Raw genomic sequence first — 22,051 nt, 5'->3', positions numbered from 1 at the left:
GTTCATCTTTACTTAACCTTTGTAACACCTCCCACAGTGAGAGTGCAAAACCAGCTTTTTCTTAATGCCCACAAAGCTACCTCTTTTTGGGTGGGGGGTAGGGTAACAGCATGCAATGGGAGGGGTCCATTGCCCCCTTTACTCCCTACTCTTCTAGTAGAGCTTTCAGACTCCAACAGGAGTTCTTGTGCCAAAGTGGCACGTGAATCCCATCAAATCCAAAATTGCAGGCTCAGACATGTTCCTGGAGAGGGGCTGCCACCCAGGCAAGCCTATAGCTAGGACAGTCTCCAGGGAGATGTGGGTTTGCATCCCCTTGGGCTGAGAAATGAATTGAATCTGCATCTCGTGTCATGGGAGAGCATTAGACAAAATATCAGTACTGCCTACCACACTCTCAAAGGGAAGGAAGGGAATGAGCCTTGCATCCATTCTTTCAAAGAACTGAGTAAGTCTGTAGGAAGGGACCCTGGAGGGTCCTTCCTGCAGCTCTGAGTGAGGCATCTGAGTTGTGAGGGGGGCAGACCTCAGATGCATGCCTGCCTACATACATGACTTGTTGGCTAGGTCTAGGTGCCTCCCCATTCAGCCTGGCTGCTCTTAAATCACAGTCCAAGGAGTCTAACTCTTAAGTGTGTCAGGCCAGATGCGTGAGGAGTTCTTAACTGGATCTTGCTGTAACTCGCTGCAAGTTGGAGTTTTAATGACTGCTAACTCAAACATGCCCCACCATCCTTGAGACTAGGCCTCTCTTCCTGGTGAAAGAACCATTTGAGGTGGGATCATACATGCACATACCTTCTTCCACCAGTTGACAGTGCCATGCAAAATAAAGGACATCAAATCTTCAATATTCCCAAGTTTAGTACTGTATAGCAGTGGGGTGTCTTGGAGCCTGGAGCTCAAATGTGGGGCTTCCCAGCTTGCAGTGCTGTACCCAGATTACTAGACCAACTTGGTGAACAAAGCACAACTATTTAATTAGTAAGCTGCTGAAGGTAAAAATAAATTTGGCCATAGTCCAATCCTCAGCGGACACTTTACTTACCTACACCCAGCTGAGCGCATGATACATGGCAGAAGGCAAGCCAGGTGAGGATGTTTGAAGTGCAGGACCACACTGAACAGTTGTGGTACCAAACAAATGATTGCTTTCAATCCTATACTCTTCTAAAATAAAGATGCAACGAAGTTAGGAGTCCTCATGCTCATCTTTCCTCTGTTTTTTGTACTGGTGAGTGTTTTAAAGAGAAGGTTAATTTTTATGTGTACATTATGCTCCTGATCAGAACTGAATTATTTGCAAGAGTGAGTAATGATGCAGACAAGCCTTTGCTCTTGGTTTTTGTCTGGTTGTATAGACTCGCAGGTGTTTCTAACACAGCCATTTCTCTGTTCTGCCTCTTCTAGGTGGCCACTTCTTTCACCGCAATTCTCTCTCTCCTCGAAGCCTGGTCTATGAGAGTGAATTCTCAACGATTGAGCCAGTCTTGGACATATACGATGAGAACAAAACTTGAAAGGAATCCATGTTGGGTGTTGGTTACTCTTCCTTTCTCCATTTCCCACTGCTATTGTTGTGTACTCTTCCCATGGGTGTCCTTTGTCTGAAGAGGAGCTGCTTTTTCCAGAACATGAGCCCCGCTTCCAGGTTACAAAGATGAAGCTCAACTGAGGTGGTTTCTGAAGATGTCTCCTCTGAGATGATAAGGTGCACGTACTGGATCGGCCAGTGAAAATCGCTGAGTTAAAGTGCAGTTAGATGCATTCATCCAGCCATGTCTGTCCAGAAAAGGCTTTGCCCTAATCCTGAGCGTTGAGTTCTGTACTGAAGATGCGTCTCAACCAGGCGCGTGCCATTCCCATTTTTTAGTTGTTCAGATATTTGCTGGACTGTATCAGACATGGGACTGGGGGGAGGAGAGGATTGCAAGTTACTGGTAAAAGCACTCCCATTTCTCTTCATCCTCTCCATTAACTCATTGTGAAATGTTCCCTTTCTTAAAGGGACTGATATAAGTGCATTGACTTTCTAACTATCCATTTAACTCTGAGCAATGGCAAAACAGGCTGGCATTAATGCTATGGAAGAAACTACAACCGCAGTTTTCAGAAAAAGATTGCAATAACCGATTCTTCAATTTTGGTTCCTGTTGAAGTTGGGCAAAAGTTGCCTGTGCAGAATGCAACTGTAGCCTCTCCCAGGCCACCTGTCAAGTAACTCTCTTGAATGCAGGGGTGGTGATAATGCTCTTTGGACCAGCATTTGAATTTTCTTCAAAGCATTAGACTTCTGGAGAACTGCACGGGAGTCTCGATTGCTATCCTTTTGGTTTTTAAAAAATCCACCAATTTTTTTCACTGAGATTTTTTGAAAGCCAACATGTTGGCATTATACAGAGAAAAAGGCTTAAGCATTTTATCCTGTTCTCTCACTGCAGCCGTTAAGTAACAAACTCCTTAAAGCTATGCCTGTTCCTGCTGACATCAATAATGTGAATGCAGAAAGCAGAAGAATCAAGAAAAGCAGCAACTGCTTTTACACTTGGCAGGGAAAATCAATGTTTTTTACCAGTGTGACAAAAGCAGTGTAGGGAAGTGAATGTTGTTTTCAAGCTTCTGAAAGAGTAATGCAAAAATGGAAAGCAAGAAGAAGAAAGGCTAGATTTTTCTAAAAGGGTAGTTAAACGTTCCTTTTAAAGCAGATCTGGAGAGTGAGTGAGTGCATTAGAAGGCACCTTTTCCTACCGGACACTGCATAGTTGTTTAATGAATGTTAATATTTTCTTCATTGCAGTCTGAGTTACTGTAGGTGTAGAAATGCATTTGTGTCCTTTGTAATGTGAAAAAAAAGCTTCACTCTATATAGAAATGACTTAGAACAAATAGCAGAGCAAAACAAGAGGTAAGAAATGTCCTGCTATCTTTTAAATCTGAACACCTGCTGCTGTGGGTGGGGAAACTTGCCCTCTTGGTCCTGCAATGAGTTGCCTCAGCCCACATCTTCAGGTGATGTGTGGTTGAGCTTTGACACTAATGCAGATGTGGAAAGAAACCAAACAACTGCTATAAAATGAGGAAGTGATCCTCTTCAGCGATCAAACTTTGACTTGACGCTGCTGCTGCTGCTGAGTCGGCTTTATTTAATCTGATCGTTCTAGACTTGGTGGCACAGAGTTTAAAGAGATTTAGCTCTTACAGCCCCTTGTTTACATTTGCCAAATAAATGTTATTGTATTCAAGTAATCCTAGAAACTTTTTTGTAAAACCAAACTTTGTAAGAAGCACAGTTTTAATGCTAAGCTCTCCCACAAGGCATGGAGAATGCAGAACTGAAGGCTGGGAGAGGGAGGAAGCTAGTCCTGTTCCCCAAAGTAATAACAAACCAACCATCAGCATTTGTTGTTCCTCTTTTAAATCTGGAACATCAGGCAGAAATTGGCCCCGTTTAAAGTCCTGAAGCTGGTCGCTCAAGCTAGACCTCTTTGACCTAAGTGGTTTATGAAGTCCAACATCAAGTTTGGGTGCAGTAGGAGCCTGACTGGATTTCACTTGTGTTCATGATTGTATATGATACCTACAGGCAGATCCATAAGAACAGTGAACTTTCCCAAATCAGGCAAATGCACCAAAGTAAAATCCCTGCCTTTCAAGGACAGAGGGAGTTCTTCTAGAGCTTGTAATAGTAAGGTGAAGTAGTCAGATTACACTCTTAGTTACCTAATGCTCCATATAAGCCTCTGAGGTTTTGCCTGTTCTGCTGATCCAGCCCCTGGCTGCAGTCTGCAAGCAAATTTGCTGTGAACTGTGATTTGCACTAGTGCAATTTACTCCAGTTTTATGCAGCGTTACAATGCACTGTGCAAATCCTAGCTTACAGCAGTTTTGTCGGTCTAATGTAGGCATTTGCCCCAGTGCAGCTCTGTCGGTGGCTGGCCACGGTGAGCTGTAACCAGGGCAGTTTTCCCCGTTGGTAGACAAAAAAGCCCGAGCAGCATTTGGTGAGGTGCAGTCTCTCCCTAGCTTTGAACAATGTTGTTTCCTATCTTAGCTTTAAAACCCATTGCCCAAGTGAGCAGCGAAAACGAGAGACAAAACCAATCAATATTCCCAGGGAACTGGCTTTTGGAAAGTGATATTTATCCTCTTAGGCCGGTGATCACTTACTCTGAATGCCATGAGCTTGTCAATTGCTGCTGTCTTCTGTGAAGTCAGTTTTCTTGCGCCGCTTCAATGGATTAGTTGAAACTTGGCACTAACTTCTGAGGTTTTAACTAAGTTGGCCAGTGTTGCCAACTCTCATCGTATTTAGCGAGTTTCCTAAGACTCCGGCTGCTGGCATCGTGCAAGTCAGTGAAAATCACTGCTTTTTTTTAAAAATTAAGTAAGAGGTAGATGTCCAGGTTCAGCTGTGATAATTTATGCCAGCTAATGCCTTGTGATTGTAGGAAAGAAAAGCTGAAAAACATGAATCCTACAGGCACAAAAATAATTAAAAAAAGGAAATAAAATTTAACAGAAAATGTTATCAGTGTTGTCAGATCTTTTAGGTTTTTTATCCAGTCTTGTGATCTTGTGGGACCTGACTGATACTTTTTGAAAACCTGAACTCGACAGCCAAATTTAAGAATGAGCTGGTGCTGCAACGAGTCACATGAGTGAATTGAGGGGTGTGTTGGTCTGACGGTTATAATTGATGCTCCTTCGTTTGGAAACCTCCAAGTATTGGTGAAGCTTAAGTGCCAGCCCAAGCACTGATCCCTGAATGCATGTCCTGTCATGGTATTCTGGGAATCCTTTTACACCGTCACATGAAGGATGTGAAAGAACCAGCGTAGGCGACATGTCTTATTCTTCTGGGATGTGTTCTTAGGCTTGAGGTTTCCTTTTCCATAGTATTTTAAAAAGAACTGGGTGCCAGCACCTCGGTGTGGCTTCCCCTGATGTGATGTTACACATGGTTGAATCACTTCAGATGCAAAATACTTGATAATCTCCCCAAACTTGCAAAGTGCCAGTCACCTGGGAAGTAATTTTTAGACCAAAAGGATTTAGAGACAAGCACCAATATTATGGATTTCATGGCAGTTCCCTTTTCCTTGTACTTTTTTAAGAAATGGCATTTCCCTTCAGTTTTTACAAATCTGTGAATTTCAGGAAAGTTTTGCATGCCCCTCTCCTCTCCCGAGACATTTATAAAATCAAGATTTGCTTGTGTTTTTAAAGGATACTCTCCAGGTAAAGCTAGTGTATCAGTGTGTTGTTTTGTTTTTTTTTTTACTTATGTTACCAATAATATCATCAATTATTAAAACTTGAAAGCATGTTCAAATCTAATTTGCCTTGCAACAGCTCTATTTATTTCCATCATTAAGCTTGGGCAATGAAAGCAGATTTAGGATTTTTAACTTGGATACTGTGGTTGTATTGAACAAGGCTCAACTTGAGGGAGGCCCTTTATGTCAGGTCTGCTACAACCAATAACTGGCTCGTCAGTCCACTGCATTTCTTCTCCGCTATCAGAATGTTAATAACCGAGCACAAACTTAAAAGGAGTTGTTTAAACAACAGGTTTGATGAATCTTTTGCTTTTTTTAACCCAGTCCCTAAATTGTAGGCCTAAATTACTAGCCAGCATTACTTTTTTGCTGCATTCATTAAGCCTGTGAAATGGTTAGAAGCAGGCACTTTTCCATAGAGCAAACACAGGAATCAAATATATATGGAAGGGATTCTGTATGGGGAAAATATTAAGCCCTGCTAAAGGAAGTCCACAGAATTAGGGCATGGATAGTCAATCAGGACAGTGTCATGGAGAGAGAGAGAGAGAGAGAGAGAGAGTGTGTGCATGCGTGTGTGTGCTTCTAGAGGGGCAGGATTTTCTAAGCAGTCTATTGATAGTGTCACTAATGAGAGCTTTGTTTGAAGTGTGGTCCGTTGGTAAGACGGGGCTCCTTGAATTGTTGCGCCTGCCATGTGTCTTCCTTTCAAAGGGCAAAGTAGCAGTACTGGGGCAGAAGTGAGAAGTTTCTACGGCAGGTTCGAACAGCAGATGCCTACAACTGATTGGAAACAGCCAGTGGGAGTGAAGGGGAACTGCACCTCATGGGATCAGTCCTCAGAAGGCAAGTTTATCTGCTTCAGGTTAGAGCTGTGTAATAGTCAGCAAAATGCTCTGGTGGTTGTTGCTGGTGAGAGAGACGTGCCAGGGCTGTACGCTTCTTCAGTAGCACACCAGCTTCCAAAGATGTGCAGGTGCCGGGGAAGTGAATGAAAGAAAAAACAGGCTAGCACATTGTTAATGGACTCCTATTCCTTCCTGTCGCTGCTAAGACTTGCATGATCACACCAGTAGGTGAAGACGTAGTTGTCAGGCTAGTGCCACCACTCTAGAGAACAAGACCTTTCCAGGACAGGCTCCTTCACATCTTAATACCTGTCTTAACAATCTCTCTTTCTTTTAAAGAGATTGTCAAAGCTGTTGCACAACACCAGTACTGTAGAATGACATGCTCGGACTAGCTGCACTGTCTCAGCCAAATGAAAGCCAGAACAATTGGGTACCAGTGAAAGAAATGACCACAGTACTTACAAACAGATTATGAAGCATCTGCACTCTTCCTCTCTGTTTGAACAACATTGGACAAGCCAACAGAAGGTTTTACTGGGAGGCTTGGTGTTCTCTCCTTTACAAAAAAGGACACAAAATTTACTGTGAGGAGCAGGTGATTGAGCAAGGTAACGCAAACAATTGTAGTTCTCATTTAAGCCAGTTCAAAAGCTTGGGAGAACAAATGACTTTAGCCTGCATTTTTAATACAGAGACAGCTACTCTGACATGCTGCAGCAGAGGCCAGGGCAGTTAATTGTCCAGTTCACATGTGGCCGCAGTGTGTGTTTAGGGTTAGATTACTGCCCTGTACCGGAAAAACCTGGGCTGAAGTACAAGGGCAGCAGACCCTAGCAGAAGTTCACTTCAGGCAGCTCTGTGCAAGCTGTTTGCTGGTGCATGGGAGCAGTTAATGGTTAAATTATTACTTCTTTGTGTGTTTAGGAGTTGTGCTTTTTTTTTAAAGAAACTTAAGCAAATCTCCAAATCTAAGACCTTGGGTGCCAAACACCTAATATATGCAATCCAGTTGGAGTGAGGGAGGGTCTCTGCCCCTGCTGGTGTGTTTCCAGAAGGAAAGAAAAGCAGTTGGAACAGGGAGGCCGTAGAAATTACCTTCCCACAGAAAGCTGGAACAGGACTTTCTGTTAAGTATTCCTTAGATGCTAAATTCATTTATGCAGCCTGCCCGGAAAGTGTGGGTTAATGCTATTTGGTGGGGACTGAAAAAAATGCAGCATCCAAGTCTGAGTGTGAAACCCTGACCTTACAGGAAGCCATAGGGTCAGCACTTGATCTATTCTCCATAGACCACAAAGTCCGTTGTCTCACTGAAAGTTTTTTAGCAAACTGTGCTGAAGAGTAAGGGGAGAGGGGCGTGCACATGCATGTGGGTAAAAGTATTTTCAGAGAAGATAGCATGCATAATATTTGGGGTGGGGAATTAGGGTGGTGCAGAGTTTAGCTCTGTACAGTGTGTTGTATGAAGTAATTCAGGGAAAACATCAAAAAACTGTCCAGTACTCCCTCATTGTGCTGTCTAGTGACTAGCAGTGATGCTTAGGAGCTGGCTCCGGCTCCAGCATCAGCTGCCTTTAGGAAAGTCGTATAACCTCTGTTTAGTGGTCGTGGACCTGCAAAAATGCTTATGATATTACCTTACCTCGCAGGGCCATCATGAGATTTAATTGCTGTTTGTAAAGTACTTTGAGATCTTGTGATGAAAGGCTCTTGGTACATCTAATACCAAGTAATATCAATTGACGTTGCTTTTCCTTCTGTTCTTTAATAGCTTCTTTCAGTAGTCTGCAGTGGTCCCGTGTATTCTTAATCCTCCGAAATTAAATTTCCCCTGCCGTTCTCTGTTAATAACTGCGTGCTTCCTTCTGTTCTGGAGAGGGTGAGGTTTCCAGATGCCTTTAGGAAGGGCTTTGAATTTCAGTAAGATGTAGGTTCTTAAGGTGCTTTTGAGAATATGACCCTGAGCCTCCTTCCTGTGTGATGTAGAAGGCTTTTATGAGACAGACGCATGTGACTATTACAAAGAGACAGAATAGAGTTCATTTCCTGTGCCCAGCTATCTGTTGTGGGTTGAGATGACGAGATACATGCCTGTCACATGGCAGCAGTCAGTAGCCACTGATGTCAGCGGCTGTCTGTTTAATTCCATTCTGTGAAATGGAAAAAAAACCCCAACAGCACAGGTGTACATGTGAACGCACGCACACAATAACACACCCTTAGAGTGACATCTTGGACACAGATCAGGCAAACGCACAACATGCCCTCTGCAAAGGAGAGGATCGTTCTGCTCTCTGGTGGACATCTGTCCGCTCCTGCTGTCTGAACCTAGCAGCTTTCTCATCACACAGCTATTTCGTGTTCTCCTAACAAGTGCTGACTTCTTTGGCTGCCAGGGTGGGCCTGGTTCTAGTGCCCAAACCCTGCTCCTGTTGTTTCATTGTCAGTGCCGATGCAGGCGTGCGTTACTTCTCCTAGGGCAGGAATAGCTAAGGTTGCCAGGTCCAGATGGCTAGACATTGTGCTGAGAAACCCGTCACCATCACGGTGCGGCTGTCTTTGTTTTACCACCAACCGAGTGAAACGGTGAGGAGCCTGCAGGATGAGTCAAGGAAGCTGAAGAGGCACTGCAGCCTCTTGCTGTCTTGCGAGCTGGCTCCTGGACTCTCCCTGCGACGAATTTGGGTTGTGTGCAGTGACATCTAGCGGGAGCAGCAGCGTGGAGCCACTTGGAGTCTCAGCCAGAAAATTGCTTTATTGTCCTATTTTTTTTTCCTCCTTCCTCTGCTTGTTAGAACAATGGAGACACTAGTCATTCCGTTTTCTGTCAGTATGGGGTTTTTTTTATGCTACAGTTGCTCAGATCTGAAAAACGGATCACCTCGCTTTGACAGTGGGTTTTCAGTGACACAAAGCATGTTCCCCCGAGTCAGCTTTTTTATCTGACAACAGTTGTCAGGCTTCTCCCCGCCTGGCTCATGCCCTGCTGACTCCCTTCCTCAGCTACTCTCTCCCTTCCCTGCAGCAATGAGTCTGTTCCTTCTAAAAGAAAAAAAAAAGGAAGAATTAATCCCTCAAATGTGCACTGGGGCACTGCAGCCAGTCCCTGCTGCATCCCTTTCAGTAAAAGTAGTAAAGCGTATAAAACCAGATGGTGGTTCGAGTCGCTTGCTTTGAGTGAGCCTTTCATTTCTCTCTCCTGCCTCCTGAAGATGCCCTCAGCTCGGAGGAGCTCTGGATTAACCCCAGGGGAAAGGAATTTGACACCTAGGATTGTGGAAGTAATTTTTAGGAAGTAATTAGGATGCAATTTGTGAATGTTGATTTGTTGTGGTCATGCCTAAGAGTCCCAATCATGAACCAAGAGCTCATTGTGCCCAGTGCTGCATAAAAACAAAACCAAGGGGCTCCAGGGGGCTTGGGAATAAGTTGTTGATTTTGGTTTATGAAAACTTGCAGCCATTTAGACTGCCGAGTGGTTCGTGTTGCCTAAATGTGGTTTTCTTTGCATTGGAGCATCTCCCATGTTAGTGCTCAGCTGAGACTGGGGTCCATCTTGCTAGATGCAGCACCCGTACGGTAACATCCCTGCTCCGCAAGCCCAGGTTGTGCTGCAGAAACTCCCCCCAGCAGCAGACACAGTTGAGGGCTCTGTAGTGAATCATGAGATAAGAACTAGACGCTTACAGGAACTGTATTTCTCTTTGTCCTGAAGCGGTAGGTCAGTAGTAGTCCTTCCGTGGCCAAGGCCAGTAACGTTAGCATGACGGGCATTGATACCTTGCCCTTGCATGCCTGGGCAGTCGCAAGGTGTAAATACAAGGAAGGCCTTGATTACCTTTAATCAGTGATATGGAGGGACAGCAGTTATGAGGGTAAGGCATTAGCCTTGAAACCAAGAGGGGTCTGAGCAGAGATCCCTGGTTCCTTGGTAGACGTCCGGAGCAAGTCATGCTCTGCATCTGTGTGCCAATCTGTAAGATGGGTAAAATGCCTACCTTACAAGGCTGATGTGAGGCTTATTTTGGCAATATCTGTAAAGTGCTTTGAACACCTTAGTGGGAAGGTGCTGTATAAGTGCACACAGTTATTTATTTGCTTGTTTTTGGCTGGTCATAACCTGTCTGATTATCTTTTTCCATTGTCCTCAGCTTTCTTTACACATCAGCCTCTGAAGAGCTATGGATAATTTTAGCCCCAGCCTGTGATCTGTTCTGTGTATTTACTCTGATATGAAGTTTGCTTCCTTTGCTGCTCTTTGTGTTCTGCTTTGTTTGCTTGACTCTGGTTGTTCCTAGAACTTGCTTTCTTGGAAGGTTCAGAATACGGGATACACTTGTACCTCGCTAAAGACCAGAAGCTCCTTGGCTTGATAATGAACGTTGTCAACAGTTGACAGAAGGCAAATATGATGCAAGCAATTTGACTGCTAAAACATGCTGTCCTGAATCCCAAGTGTTGAATCGCTGGCAATCTGAGGATGAGTCAAATGATGAAAAGTACATGGGTCTAGAGTCATTGGAGACCATCAATTTGCAGATGACAAACAGATGAATTGCTAAATTGCACTGAATTAGAGGGGGAAAAAAGGCTTAGAAAAAAATAGCCTCTACTTAGGCAGGGCAGAGGCTCAACAACTCCTGCATACCTCTGCACAGAAAATCTCTGTTTTGGGAATTACCTTGGCTCTTGCTTCCAAGGCCAGCAAAGCTTAGTGCATTTAGGAAAGAGGAAAAAGCGATCACCTACTCACATTGATCAAATGTTACAACAGCATCTGCCTCGGAGATGGCTGGCTAGAGAGGGAACAGTATAACAGTAACCAGCAGCAGTGGCCTCCTTCCCCTCCAGCTCTTGCATGTACCTGAAGGAACACATGGAAACCCATGCCTGGTTGCCAAGAAAAAGAAATGCCACCACCAAAATGCATTTGAGAGGTGGACTATTCTTATCCTTTACATCTACACTTAAGACACTGTGGTGATCAGCCCTGTCATTAGCCCTCTAGACTAGGGGTGTTGCCCTTTTTGAGCAGGTGAAGGGAAATTTATTCCACAGCACTTACAAGTGGATGTAAAATTCCAAATGCTTCTTGTGTCTTTGTGTCTGTGTGGAATCACCTGCTATGCCCATGGTTAACTATGCACAGAGTCCACAGAGTGGAAACCAGACTTCTATAGCAGTAGACAGGGAAACCTCTTTAGGAATTTTTGGACTAAAGAGAAAATAAATCAACAGATTTGTGTGCGCGCGCGTGTGTGTGAAATGAAAAGGCAGGTTCTGTGCGTTTCAGTTTTTGCCACGGGGTTGACTCTATCGGTATGATTATATAATCAGAAAATGCAAATGAGCTACTACTACAAGTCTTGCAAAATGACAGTGGACTGTGGCCACATGTAGAGCACAGGCGTGCGTGTTCAGGTGGCTTGTGCACCTCTTGACGAGTGGATCTTTTGAGCCCTTGTGAAATTGTAGCGGCAGAACCTTTTGGTCTACATATTTTGATGTAAGTATAATACTGTATTGTAGCTGCGTGGTATATGCCAATATGTCAATAGTGTATACCTATAGGTTAAGATTTGCTAATGTAATACATTTCAATAAAAAGCTATTTAAAAACACAAGCTCTCTCTGCTTGGTGTGTTTCTGTAGGTTGGGTGCCTAAGCCTGTGGGAAGATGAGAACATCACCCTTTCACTGAGTACGTTGATTTATGGGTCAGCCTGGCATGTCTTGGTTAAAGATTCCCTGGCAGAACTGGTTTTATCTCCCGTCTAAGAACCATGATTACTGTTGTGATGGAGCGTAGTAGTTGCCTAGAAGTCTCCACCAGTTGGGGGCCCCCCATTGTACTAAACAGTGTTTGAATGCGGAGAGAATGGTGCCAAAGAGTTTGTGACATAGAAGATGCCGTATAACAAGCAGGCAGGAGAAGGAAGGATGGAAGCAAGAAGAAAAGGAACTTATAGTGCAGTGGAGCTGCGTGAGCAATTTGAAGGCAATTGCTAGCAGTAATCACACCCCGTCACTTGCCTAGCCATTATCGGGCCATGTAGAGCCTCTGCATGATATTGCTCTTTGATTGAAATGAGCTGATGAGCATATGACAAGTTTCTCAGGTGCCCACTGTGCGCAGCACTGTGTTGTTTGTACAGTGTTAACAGTCTGTATCACAGCACTTGGCTGCCAAGGTGAGAGGTGCTGTGAAGGTAATAAAATGTCATGATCAAAAAGCAGATGTTGTTTCTGCTAAATCTTGCCCCTGGCTGCTGTAAATCCAGGATAGCCCAGGACTATGCTGCACAGTTGAAGCAGAGCAATTTTGTAAAACCCTTTGACAGGGCATCCTGCCCTCTTGGGCCGCTTCCATTGGGACACAACAGCAGTTTGGACCAAGTCGCAAAAAGCACCTTCCTGGATTTACTGTGCTGCTAAGTGTCAGAGGTTGCAATTGGCACCACTGGATCTGGACCAGTTCAGGGCCTCTGTAAATGCTGTTCACAATACTTTGCCAGCGACTTCAATGGTCGCTACTCGTTGCCATTGGCCACCCTGCACGAAGGATGCATTGCTGTGCCCTGTTCCAAGAAAAGCAAACGTTTGCTGTGAATGTGGAGGAGGTAGTCACTGAGCCTCTTTAAAAGAGAATCAAGTTTGATATCCCCATGTGTATGGCCAAATGATTGCAGGCCTTGATCCAAAGCTTGTTGTGGACAGTGAAAAGACTCCTGTTAATTTGAGTGGGCTTTGGATCAGGGCTTTTGGACATATCTACTTCATGCTGGATTATACTAGATAACAGCGCTTCCCAACCCCTCCACCTGCTCTCCTTGGCACAGGCCCAGCCACCGCGCTCTGGGTTTCAATCTTGAATGTGCTCATGAGAATGGCACTGGGCAAACGATATGACATTTTTTTCAGGATACAGAGCAGCAGGGGCAAGCGGGCTGCGTGTGTCTTCATGGCAACGCTAACTAGCACTGACAATGGAGATGTGCCTTTGCTGTCCACATTTTCTTACGATTTCAAGGTAAAGTGGATAATTTGATATAATCCTGTTGGCATCAGGACAGTTTGACAGCAGTAAAATCAGTTTTGCGAAAGAATCAGAAGTCAACTGCAAAATCTTAGCGCTACAGGCAAAGGGGCAAGATAATCCATCCTTTCTGTAAGGAAGTCGGTGGCTTGTGTTCCCCAAATCTGCACACATTCTGCTTAAGCATGTGAGAAATAAAATGTCTGCGCTCTGTTTATATGCCAGCAGAACTGTTGCCTTTAGCAAGGCTCCCCAGATCTGCCAACTAACTTACGCTTTATTTGAATCCTTCTGTAAAGCCTGTTTCATTACAAAAATCTCTGTGGAGTACACTGAAAGAGGCAGCTGATCTTCACCCACTTTCCAAAGGCACCTCACTTGTCACAGATTCCTGGCATTGCCACTGGGAGGCACCTGGGACGGCTGGTTGCAGGAAGCAGTTCTGAGTCTTTGTACTGTGAACACGGGGATTAAAAATGCTGCTTGCAGGTGAACACTAACAAAGCTGGTGGAGCTGCAGTCCTTCCCCCAAGAGCTGGTACCTCCTCCGAGCAGGGCTGGAGGCATTTGGCATCACTCACCAAGAAACACAGGGACTGAAGGCAGCCTGCTCTACATGTGGTCCTGCACATGAAAAGGAATCTTCTTCCTGCAGTATCTGTACAAGTTGAAGGTCTAGGTCTGGACTAGCATATTTTAAATGTCAGTAGGTGTCACCTGGTTGGTTGTGGCTGTTGTCTCAGGACCTCCTTGCTACCGAAGCCGCCTCCACAGCTCCCTGTGTGCACCAGCCTCCATCTCCCTCTTTCAAGGACTTGCTGCAACCCTCTGCTTCCTCCCTTATGCCAGACCCCTCTGTGTTCTCCACCCCAGTCTTCCCACCATCCCCCATACTGGAGTCCTGTCCCCTTCACTGCTACAGGGCAGAGAGAAGGTTGTGGTGCATTTACACTTTTAGGTATTAATGGATCCTATTCATTTGCTCTTTGATCTCTAGGCAATTATAAAGGTTCTGGAAGCTCTGACCCTGCTAATGAGATGGCAAGGGGTTGGTGTGGTCTCATCTTTCCTCCTCTGGTTTAGCCATGACTCCCCAAATCGGTAGGGTTCTGTCTACTGCCACTTAAAACACTCCTTGTATCAGATGCAATGTTCAAAAGTTATTGCATTGCATTCAACTGCAGCAACGCTATCAGGTTGAGCACAGGCCCTCAGCAGCTCAGCCAGGCAATAAATGTTTATATAATGGTAGCATGTGAAGGCTCCAGCTAGGATTTGGGCTCTGAAAATAAATGTTCCTAGCCTTGTAGGGTTTACACGCTCAAGCAAACAAACCACTGCTGCCTCCCTGGGAGCTCTGCGTGTGAGAATGGCGATCACTTTCTCCCAGTATTTTGGAGCTTAGTAATGGTTATAAAAATAATACAGGAAGCCCAGTAAATTCTCTGTGGATAACAGGAAATATCTGCACATGCTGCTTGTCCTCTTCCTGCTTTGTTGCTGAGTTTGTCCTTCAAAACGCCACGGACAAACATGCCAAGGGCATGAAATAAACCTGAATCCACAGGCAAAATGGTTCCAAAAAGCTCTGGAATCCCAAAGCTGGAGGGGAAAACTAGTGGGCTGGCTTTTGCAGTTTTCAAGCAGAAGAATAATATTTCTTCCTACATTCCCAGCAAGGCAGGTAAGTACTCCAGGAAATGTACACCAAGTAGCCGGAAAACCCCACTCGCACATAAACACGGAGAGTGCCAGGGTCATGGGTTTTGCAGTGGGGTTCAGCCCCAAATAGCTTCCTGAGAACAAAACAAGCATGCTTCTGTCTCCCCAAAAGACTGGTGCTTCTGTAGGAAACCAGAGATAAAGGCCCAGAAAAAAGGCTGAGAGCAGGAGTTTAGGGAAAAAAGGCCACTGCCACTTATAAAGCAACATTTGGCATCCCCAGCCAATAAATTACAGTGTATATGACCGGAAAGAGCATTTAAATAATCAGTGTTAGTTAATGTTGGATTCAATGGATCCCAAGGGGTCTGCACAGAAGATATTTCATCTGCCTGATATTTTACTATATAAGTCCATTAGTCTGTCAAATTATAGCTGTGCTGGCAAAGGGACATTTCAGTTCAAAATAGGACATCAGCAAGGGTCCAGCTAATGCCCTCTGTAAAGCACGTCTTACGGCAACCACTTTGCAGCCGTAGAGGAGGGACACCCAGGTTTTCCAGATTAACCTGTGAATATATATATATATATATATGAAAGGAAAATGCTCTCTCAACAGCCATGAAGTCACTGTGCTTCCTTCCGTGGAGTGTCACGTTAGCATTAGGGGCTCGTTAGGCCGCTGCTTGCTCCTCCAAGCCGTGTAGGTAACTTGAGGGAGATGGCTTGAGGGAAGAGCAAGGGTTGCGCCAGGTGCAGGTGCCGTCCGTCACAAAGGCGCAGCGGGAGGGACTTGTAGGAAGGGGCATCCTTGCTCTCTCTATGTGCGAGGAGGAGGACGGGCATGTGGGATATGCAGCACTGAAAGGACCACAGCTCAAACCTCCAGCCTCCTCCCTGTGCCCCGTTAATGACTATAGACTATGGGCATCGTCAACGCGTCGGCGTCCGGGGTGAGCGACAGACCCGTCCTCTTTGACCCCGTCCTCCCTTCGTGCCCTCGCTGTCCTCGTCGCCTCCGCGCCTCACAAAGCCCTGCCCGGCCGGGCCCGCCGTCCTCGGGACCTGTCAACAGAAACGCCCTTTAGTGCGCTCCTACTAGAGGTGCCATCTTGGATTAACCCAACCGGATTTTTGTCCCCTCCCACCAAAAAAAAGCCTGGCAAGCTTTCGGGCGCAAACCCCCTTCATCAGGCATGGGCGAAAAGACAGTAAAAGCTCTTCTGTGTCGAAACAAAAGTCCCTATTTCACAGGATTTCACGGAGGAGATGGGGACGCGGGGCCATGGCTGGTACACGGCCTCGAAACACGGGCAGGGCCTGTCTCTTGAGAGGGGAAAATACATCGCTTAAAAAACCCGGCTGCACAGACACACGAGAAGGCCGGTGTCCCAAATGAGACAAAATCACCCCAAAAACCACGCTCTGACGCTGCGCCGACCCCCCCCCCCCTTGGTCGCGCGGGGTGGGGGGCGATGCTGCCGACCCCCCACACGCCCCTCACCCGGGGTTTTGGCGCGGGGGCACGGCGCCGGCGACGGGCCGCGCCACGCTCGCTCGCGCCGGCCCCGTGGCGCGGGGCGGCGCCGAGGCGTGGGGCCGCCAGGGGGCGCTGGCGGGCGGCGGCGAGGCCCGGCCTCAAGGAGCGGCGCCGGGCTGGACCGGGCGGCGCGGCGCGATGTGGCTGGGCCCCGAGGAGGTGCTGCTGGCCGGCGCGCTGTGGGTCACGGAGCGCGCCAACCCCTTCTTCCTGCTGCAGCGGCGCCGCGGCCACGGCAAGGGGGGCGGCTTCACGGGTGAGGCGCGGCCGGGGCCGTTGGGGCGGGATGGGATGGGATGGGACGCGACGCGGCGCCTCAGGCCCAGCTGCGGCCTGGCCGGGGTCGCTGCTCCCCTCACAGGCCGCGCTGAGGGGCTCCAGGCACTGCCGTGGCGCTGGCGTTTGACGGGGGCTGGCTCGAGCGGGGTCTGCGGGCAGCCGGCGCGTGTCGACACGAAACACGACGCCTTTTACGTCCACGGATTTTCTCTTCCAGAAAGAGAGCGCGTTTTTCTCTTCGAGAGGGCGTAAGGGCGTACCGGCAGAGGTCCTCCGCGGGCGAGAGGCCGGACGGACACCTGCGCGTCCTTTGTTTTTCCCTCAAAGAGAAAAACGTGTTCTTTCTTGAAGAGAAAAACCGAGGGCGTAAAGACGTCGGGTTTCGTGTCGGCAGAGGAGTGGAAAACCAGACCGTCCTCTGCGACGGCCTGGAAGCGACTGAGCTCCCCCTGTTTCTCTCCCGAAAAAGCCCGGCCTAGCGATCGCCGCTAGAAACCGAGGGCCTCGAGGTGCAGCAGGGCCTTGCTCCGCGGGCGGGGAGCAGGGGCCCAGCATCCCCTCTCCCCTATCGGTACGAAACCTGATGCCTTCATGCCCTCTGTCTCTCGGAGAGAAAAATAGAGGGTGTAAAGGCATTGGATTGTGTATCAATGGAGGGCAGAGTAGCAGAAAATGGGCATGTCCTCTATGATGGCCCCCCTGCGTAGGAGGCTGGCCGTGCCTCGGAGACAGGCTGTAGTCTCGCACGTGACGGCACGTCTGTCTGACGGCAGTGCTTCCCCCTCGCCCTGCTGCGCGCAGCACAAAAGTGTTGGTAGTCAGGACGGACCAGGGCTGGGAGCTGCCAAATACTCTAACTCGTACCGATGGGAAACTGAGGCACAGAGGGACTTTCCCAAGCTCACTGGGAAATTTTCAGTAGGGCTGGAAATTGAACTCCGGTCCGGAGGAAAGATAACTCGTCCTCTCCAACTCCTGAAGTGACGCACCATTAAAAGCTAGAAGATGCTGCCCGCGAACCAGCCCCGAAGCAGGACTGCTCGTTGGGGTCAGACGGATGCTTGTTGATCTGACTAACCGCGTGTTCGGTCTCTTCGAAACGTCAGTAATAGACTGTCGTCGTTGATGTCGTTCTTATCGCTGCGTGGATTATGTCAGGCCGTCTGTGTGTGTCTTTACAATTTTGGATAAAAAAAGAAAGAATTAGAGCCAGGTTTCTAGTTAAGAGCTGTGTATACGTATGCCAAGGGGGCAGAGAGAAGGTGAATCTAGTATCACTGGGCAACTGTGTTACTAGGGCGGTGGTTCTCAATCTTGTTCGAGTCGGGGTTGATGATGGATTTGTCTGAGATGGTTTGGTTAGGGATGATCCTGCCTGAGGCAGGAGGTTGGACTAGATGAGCTCTGGAGGTCCCTTCCAGCCTAACTTTACGATTCAGGGCACCTCTCCACAGCTTTTTGGATTATGGCAACACCTCTGGTTGAGAACAGCTGTTGGTGCTGCCTCGGCTTACCTCGGTGCTTCTCAACCCTAGTCTGCCTCTTCCAGATAAAAATTGCCCCGAGTGCCTGGCTGCACAACCTGCCTCGTGCTGCGTAGCTGTTCCTGGTCTGGTCTCTCCTATGCTTCTCCTGGAAATAAAGTGGAACTGTCCCGCACGCCTCTGTTTCCAGGAGGAGCGTGGGAAGAGCTGGACCAGAAATACTACACCGCACCAGCCAGCTCTGATCAGAGCCCTAATGCCATAGGAGTGCACGTGGGGCAGTTGTACCTGGCCGCTTACGCCCCTAAGGGGAATTTGTGGCACGGTAGGAAGCCGCAGCATCCCATTTGAGAACCACTGTACTAGGGCAAGAGCAATTGCCACTCCAAACCCAAAGCAGAAAGGGCTGTTGTTGGGACAAACACCCAAGGTATTGTCTGCCTGTAACCAGACCCACCATAACAAAGGCATCTCGGGGATGTGGGCCATTAACTAGGGCAATTACAATGTCCCAGGAAGGAAAGAAGTATTCTTTGCAATAAATCCTTTTGTTGGTTGGTAACTTTACTGATTTCCTCTGGTAAAGTGTGATCTCCAGTGAGTGATAGTCCAGGCTGGCCCCTTCTACTGGGGTAGGGAGGGGGCACCTAGGCTTCTTTCACAATCACCTGGCAAAGATTCCCTGCTGCACCTGTTGGGTCTTGCGGAAGGGCAGTAGAGCTGAGGCTTGTGCCGATAAGGAGTTGTCCCGGGGCAAACCTTGGTCTGTTCTTTGAGACCAACAGCGAGACAGCAGGGAGAAGCTTGGAGATGTCTGATCCTGCATCGGCTGTCACAAAAACAATTGGCATTTGCTTATAGGTGTGCGCAATTTGTCGTCTGGAAGTATGATAAGAATAACCCAATTTAAATGTGATCATTGAAATAGCATGTCCCAAGCAAAGTTTCCAATAATTAGAGAAGCTGAAAGAGCAGAAAGTTCCTTGAAATAGATGAATGATCTTGCCTTATAGCTTTGATGCATCTGGGAGTGCTTCAGTAATGATGAAAACTACAACAAACCCTAAAATGGTAGAGTTAATACTAGCGATTATGTTTTTTAAGCTAAAGTTTACAGAATAAATAGATTGAGTATTAAGACTTTTTTTTCCATAAATGCAGTTTTTAAGAAATAACTACCATGAGTACCATATGTCCTTCTATAAGGGCAGGAGATGACTGGTTTGTATCCAGTGATAAGCAAATCTAAAAATAAAACCGACTGTTGTTGCAGATGTAGAGTTAGCAGGCTTTTAGCTCAAAGTTGAGTTAAAATGGCACTTGTGTCCAGGAATTTTTCTAAAAAGAAAGTGCAGCACTGTGATAGCATTACTGCTTGGGAGAGCAACAGCTGTCAACATTTTATAAGAACCTGTTAAACTTCTCATATTGGTTATGTGTAGTAGAGTAAAGGTTCAGCTAACAGTGCTGTTGCAGAGCATCAGTGGAGATGCAGTTTCACTGTTCTCCCATCTCTTGAGGCAGTTACAGAGTTCAGAGGGTTTTACTTTACCATCCTTAATGTTGTTCAGAGTGTGATTTGCTCAGGTTTACATCTGAAAAGATGATGTTTTGGCTTCACTCTAAATTTAGGAGGAAATGAAACAGGCTGTTTCACCTCCTGACTCCATAAAAGTCCCTTGTGGTCAGCAAACAGTATCAAGAAAATGGGAATTGGGAAACCATCCTATTCATCTAAGTGCATGTTATTTCTCCACCAGAGCAGTAGCTACATGCTAAGCATGAGCTTAAATGTTCTGAAGGGATCTGAAAGCATGTCTAAAATCCTTCTGTACCTTTTGAGTAGTACTGATTGAGGCAAAAGAGGAACTTTTTCTTTCCTTGCAGCTTGATGATTCACTCCTTATCTGACAAGAGGGAGGAGATTTAGGTTCATGATCCCTCTGAGCCCTGAATGAGAATTCTGTAACATCTTTAATACTTCAATATAAGCACTTTGGCAAATAAGTCAACCCCAATAACAAACTGGTTGGTGCATTTCTCTGGCGGCTCTCCTTGGTACTGGATACTGGAAGTACTTTCCTTTGTAAAGTTAGGGTATCTTCTTATCACCTTCTTGCCTCTGCACACTGAAATTGCCTCTCCTCTTAATTGTTAATCCAGAAATCTTTGCATTTAATCTATCTTCAGGTGACATCACTGAGGTCTGCAAATGCCAGCATTTACTAACACTTGCTCACCGCTCTCTCTTATCTGCTATTTGCACTGAAAGCTATAGTGTAGAAATGTCTCTGGTACATTTTGGGGTTTTGGCAATCTTAACATTCATCACTGACTGATAAGGACAGGAAGGTTGTAGACTCTGTATCCTTCTATAGTAGTTTTGGTATGTCAGTGAAACCCTCAGAGGCTACCCAGGAGCATTCTTCATGCTGGAAGCAAAGCTTCGCAGCCAAGTTCTTCACGTTTTTTGAATAAGGTCTGTTGAATGCTTCCCACTGGAAAAATATTTATTCTAGACTTGAGTATTTCCAGCAAATGTCTTTACCTGGGGCTAATTACAAAACCTTTAATGGAATTATCTTCTTTCACTGAAAGTTTAAAGGGAGAATGTAGTCAGCCTAAGGCTTAAGACATCTGCTTGTAACCTTTACTGTGGAGTCCTTAACAGCGGAGTAAACCGTAACTATTTGGTGTGATTTGTTTTCCCTTGGGACGGGGTGGGCATCCCTTCAAGACTAAGGTACTATTGCTCCACCATCCTACTGAAATGGCAAGGAGCACATGCTGCCTCTATCCTGCTGAAGCTGCATTTTCTGCTTAACCAAACTCTCTGACTAACTCCAGTGAGAGAGTTTATTTTCACATCTTTTTTTTCCCCAGGTCTGCTTGTGGGAACCTTAGACGTGGTTTTGGATTCCAGTGCTAGAGTTGCCCCTTACCGGATCCTTCACCAGACCCAGGACTCGCAAATCTATTGGACGGTAGCATGTGGTGGGTACTGCTGCAGCTCCTGCCAAGTGCTGGCATGCATATCATTGCACCAAAGCAAGCTACTTGATCATTTCTTTAGATGATTAGTTCTGCTCCTGTTGAATGTTGACAGATTCTGTCTTTCATTTCATTTCTTTTTTTTCTTTTTATTTTTTTCTTTTTATTTTTTTTTAAAGTCTGCAACTTTTAACACTTCATTTTTAGGATCATAACAAGTGAGCTAATATTGCCAAGAATCTTGACAGCCAGTGAGCCAACCCTTGGGCTGCGTAGGATGCCCAAACTGGCAGAGATCCTAAAACTCTGTGTGTGTGTGTGTGTGTGTGTGTGTGTGTGTGTGTGTGTGTGTGTGTGTGTGTGTGTGTGTGTGTGTGTGTGTGTACATGTACGTGTGCATGCACACAGCGATGTAAACCCACTTCCCACAAGGACTCCTTTGTCATAGCAAGTACTGTGTTCTGCTCTGTGTACTGAGAGTATAACACATGGGAAAGTGTGCTGAAGTGGAGAAATAAGGTTATTCAGGGTGCTGAACAATACCCACAGCTACCTTCACCATGTTGCTGGGGCCCTTCCTTTTATTATACCCAGCCTGAGATTTTTTTGTCTGAAAGGAATAGATCAAGAGAACTCAATTCTTAGGCACCAGCTGAGTCCCTGAGCCCCTCCTATTTTACTGCTGGAATTATTTCTTATTGCACAATGCCAGGTTTGAATTGGATACCATCCCCACTTATCTGGCTGAGAAGGCTGGTTATTAAGGCTTTGGATCCTACCTGTTAGTGAAGAAAATATAGCCAGACTTGTATTGGGCTGACTCAGTGTAGTGAGAAGCTTTGGCAGTTGAAAGCAAACGGTTGTGAGCGAGAAACTGAGTGGAAAGAAGCAGTGTTTTTGTGGGTGTATGTGTTACAAAGTGGGTTTAT

At 46.4% G+C, this 22,051-nt stretch overlaps 2 protein-coding genes and 1 long non-coding RNA gene across 4 annotated transcripts in view; 2 read left to right on the top strand and 1 right to left on the bottom strand.

Moving 5' to 3' along the window:
• Positions 1-11,754, top strand: part of RNF130 (ring finger protein 130) — an 82,061-nt gene extending 70,307 nt beyond the window's left edge. Inside the window, exon 8 of the mRNA XM_059712908.1 lies at positions 1,411-11,754. Coding sequence (XP_059568891.1) covers positions 1,411-1,520 — 110 coding nt within the window. The 3' untranslated portion in view covers positions 1,521-11,754. The remainder of the gene's footprint in view (positions 1-1,410) is intronic.
• A 3,356-nt stretch (positions 11,755-15,110) lies between these two features.
• On the bottom strand, positions 15,111-16,433 carry LOC109280869 (uncharacterized). The gene is made up of 2 exons (XR_002087327.2): positions 16,333-16,433; positions 15,111-15,893 (listed from the first exon to the last, which is right to left on the bottom strand). It is a non-coding gene; the product is annotated as an uncharacterized LOC109280869 (long non-coding RNA).
• Positions 16,434-16,470: 37 nt separating this feature from the next.
• Positions 16,471-22,051, top strand: part of TBC1D9B (TBC1 domain family member 9B) — a 30,401-nt gene continuing 24,820 nt past the window's right edge. The window contains exons 1-2 of one of the 2 annotated variants that reach the window (XM_006263520.4): positions 16,471-16,624; positions 21,015-21,125. In XM_006263520.4, the coding sequence (XP_006263582.1) occupies positions 16,507-16,624; positions 21,015-21,125 (229 nt within the window). In that variant the 5' untranslated portion in view covers positions 16,471-16,506. The remainder of the gene's footprint in view (positions 16,625-21,014; positions 21,126-22,051) is intronic. The other variant, XM_006263521.4, reaches the window with a different exon arrangement.

The sequence above is a fragment of the Alligator mississippiensis genome, chromosome 9 (assembly GCF_030867095.1).
Source record: "Alligator mississippiensis isolate rAllMis1 chromosome 9, rAllMis1, whole genome shotgun sequence".
Lineage (NCBI taxonomy): Eukaryota > Metazoa > Chordata > Crocodylia > Alligatoridae > Alligator > Alligator mississippiensis.
The sequence above is the reverse complement of the archived record's forward strand: the minus strand, read 5'-3'. Positions and strand labels throughout refer to the sequence as shown.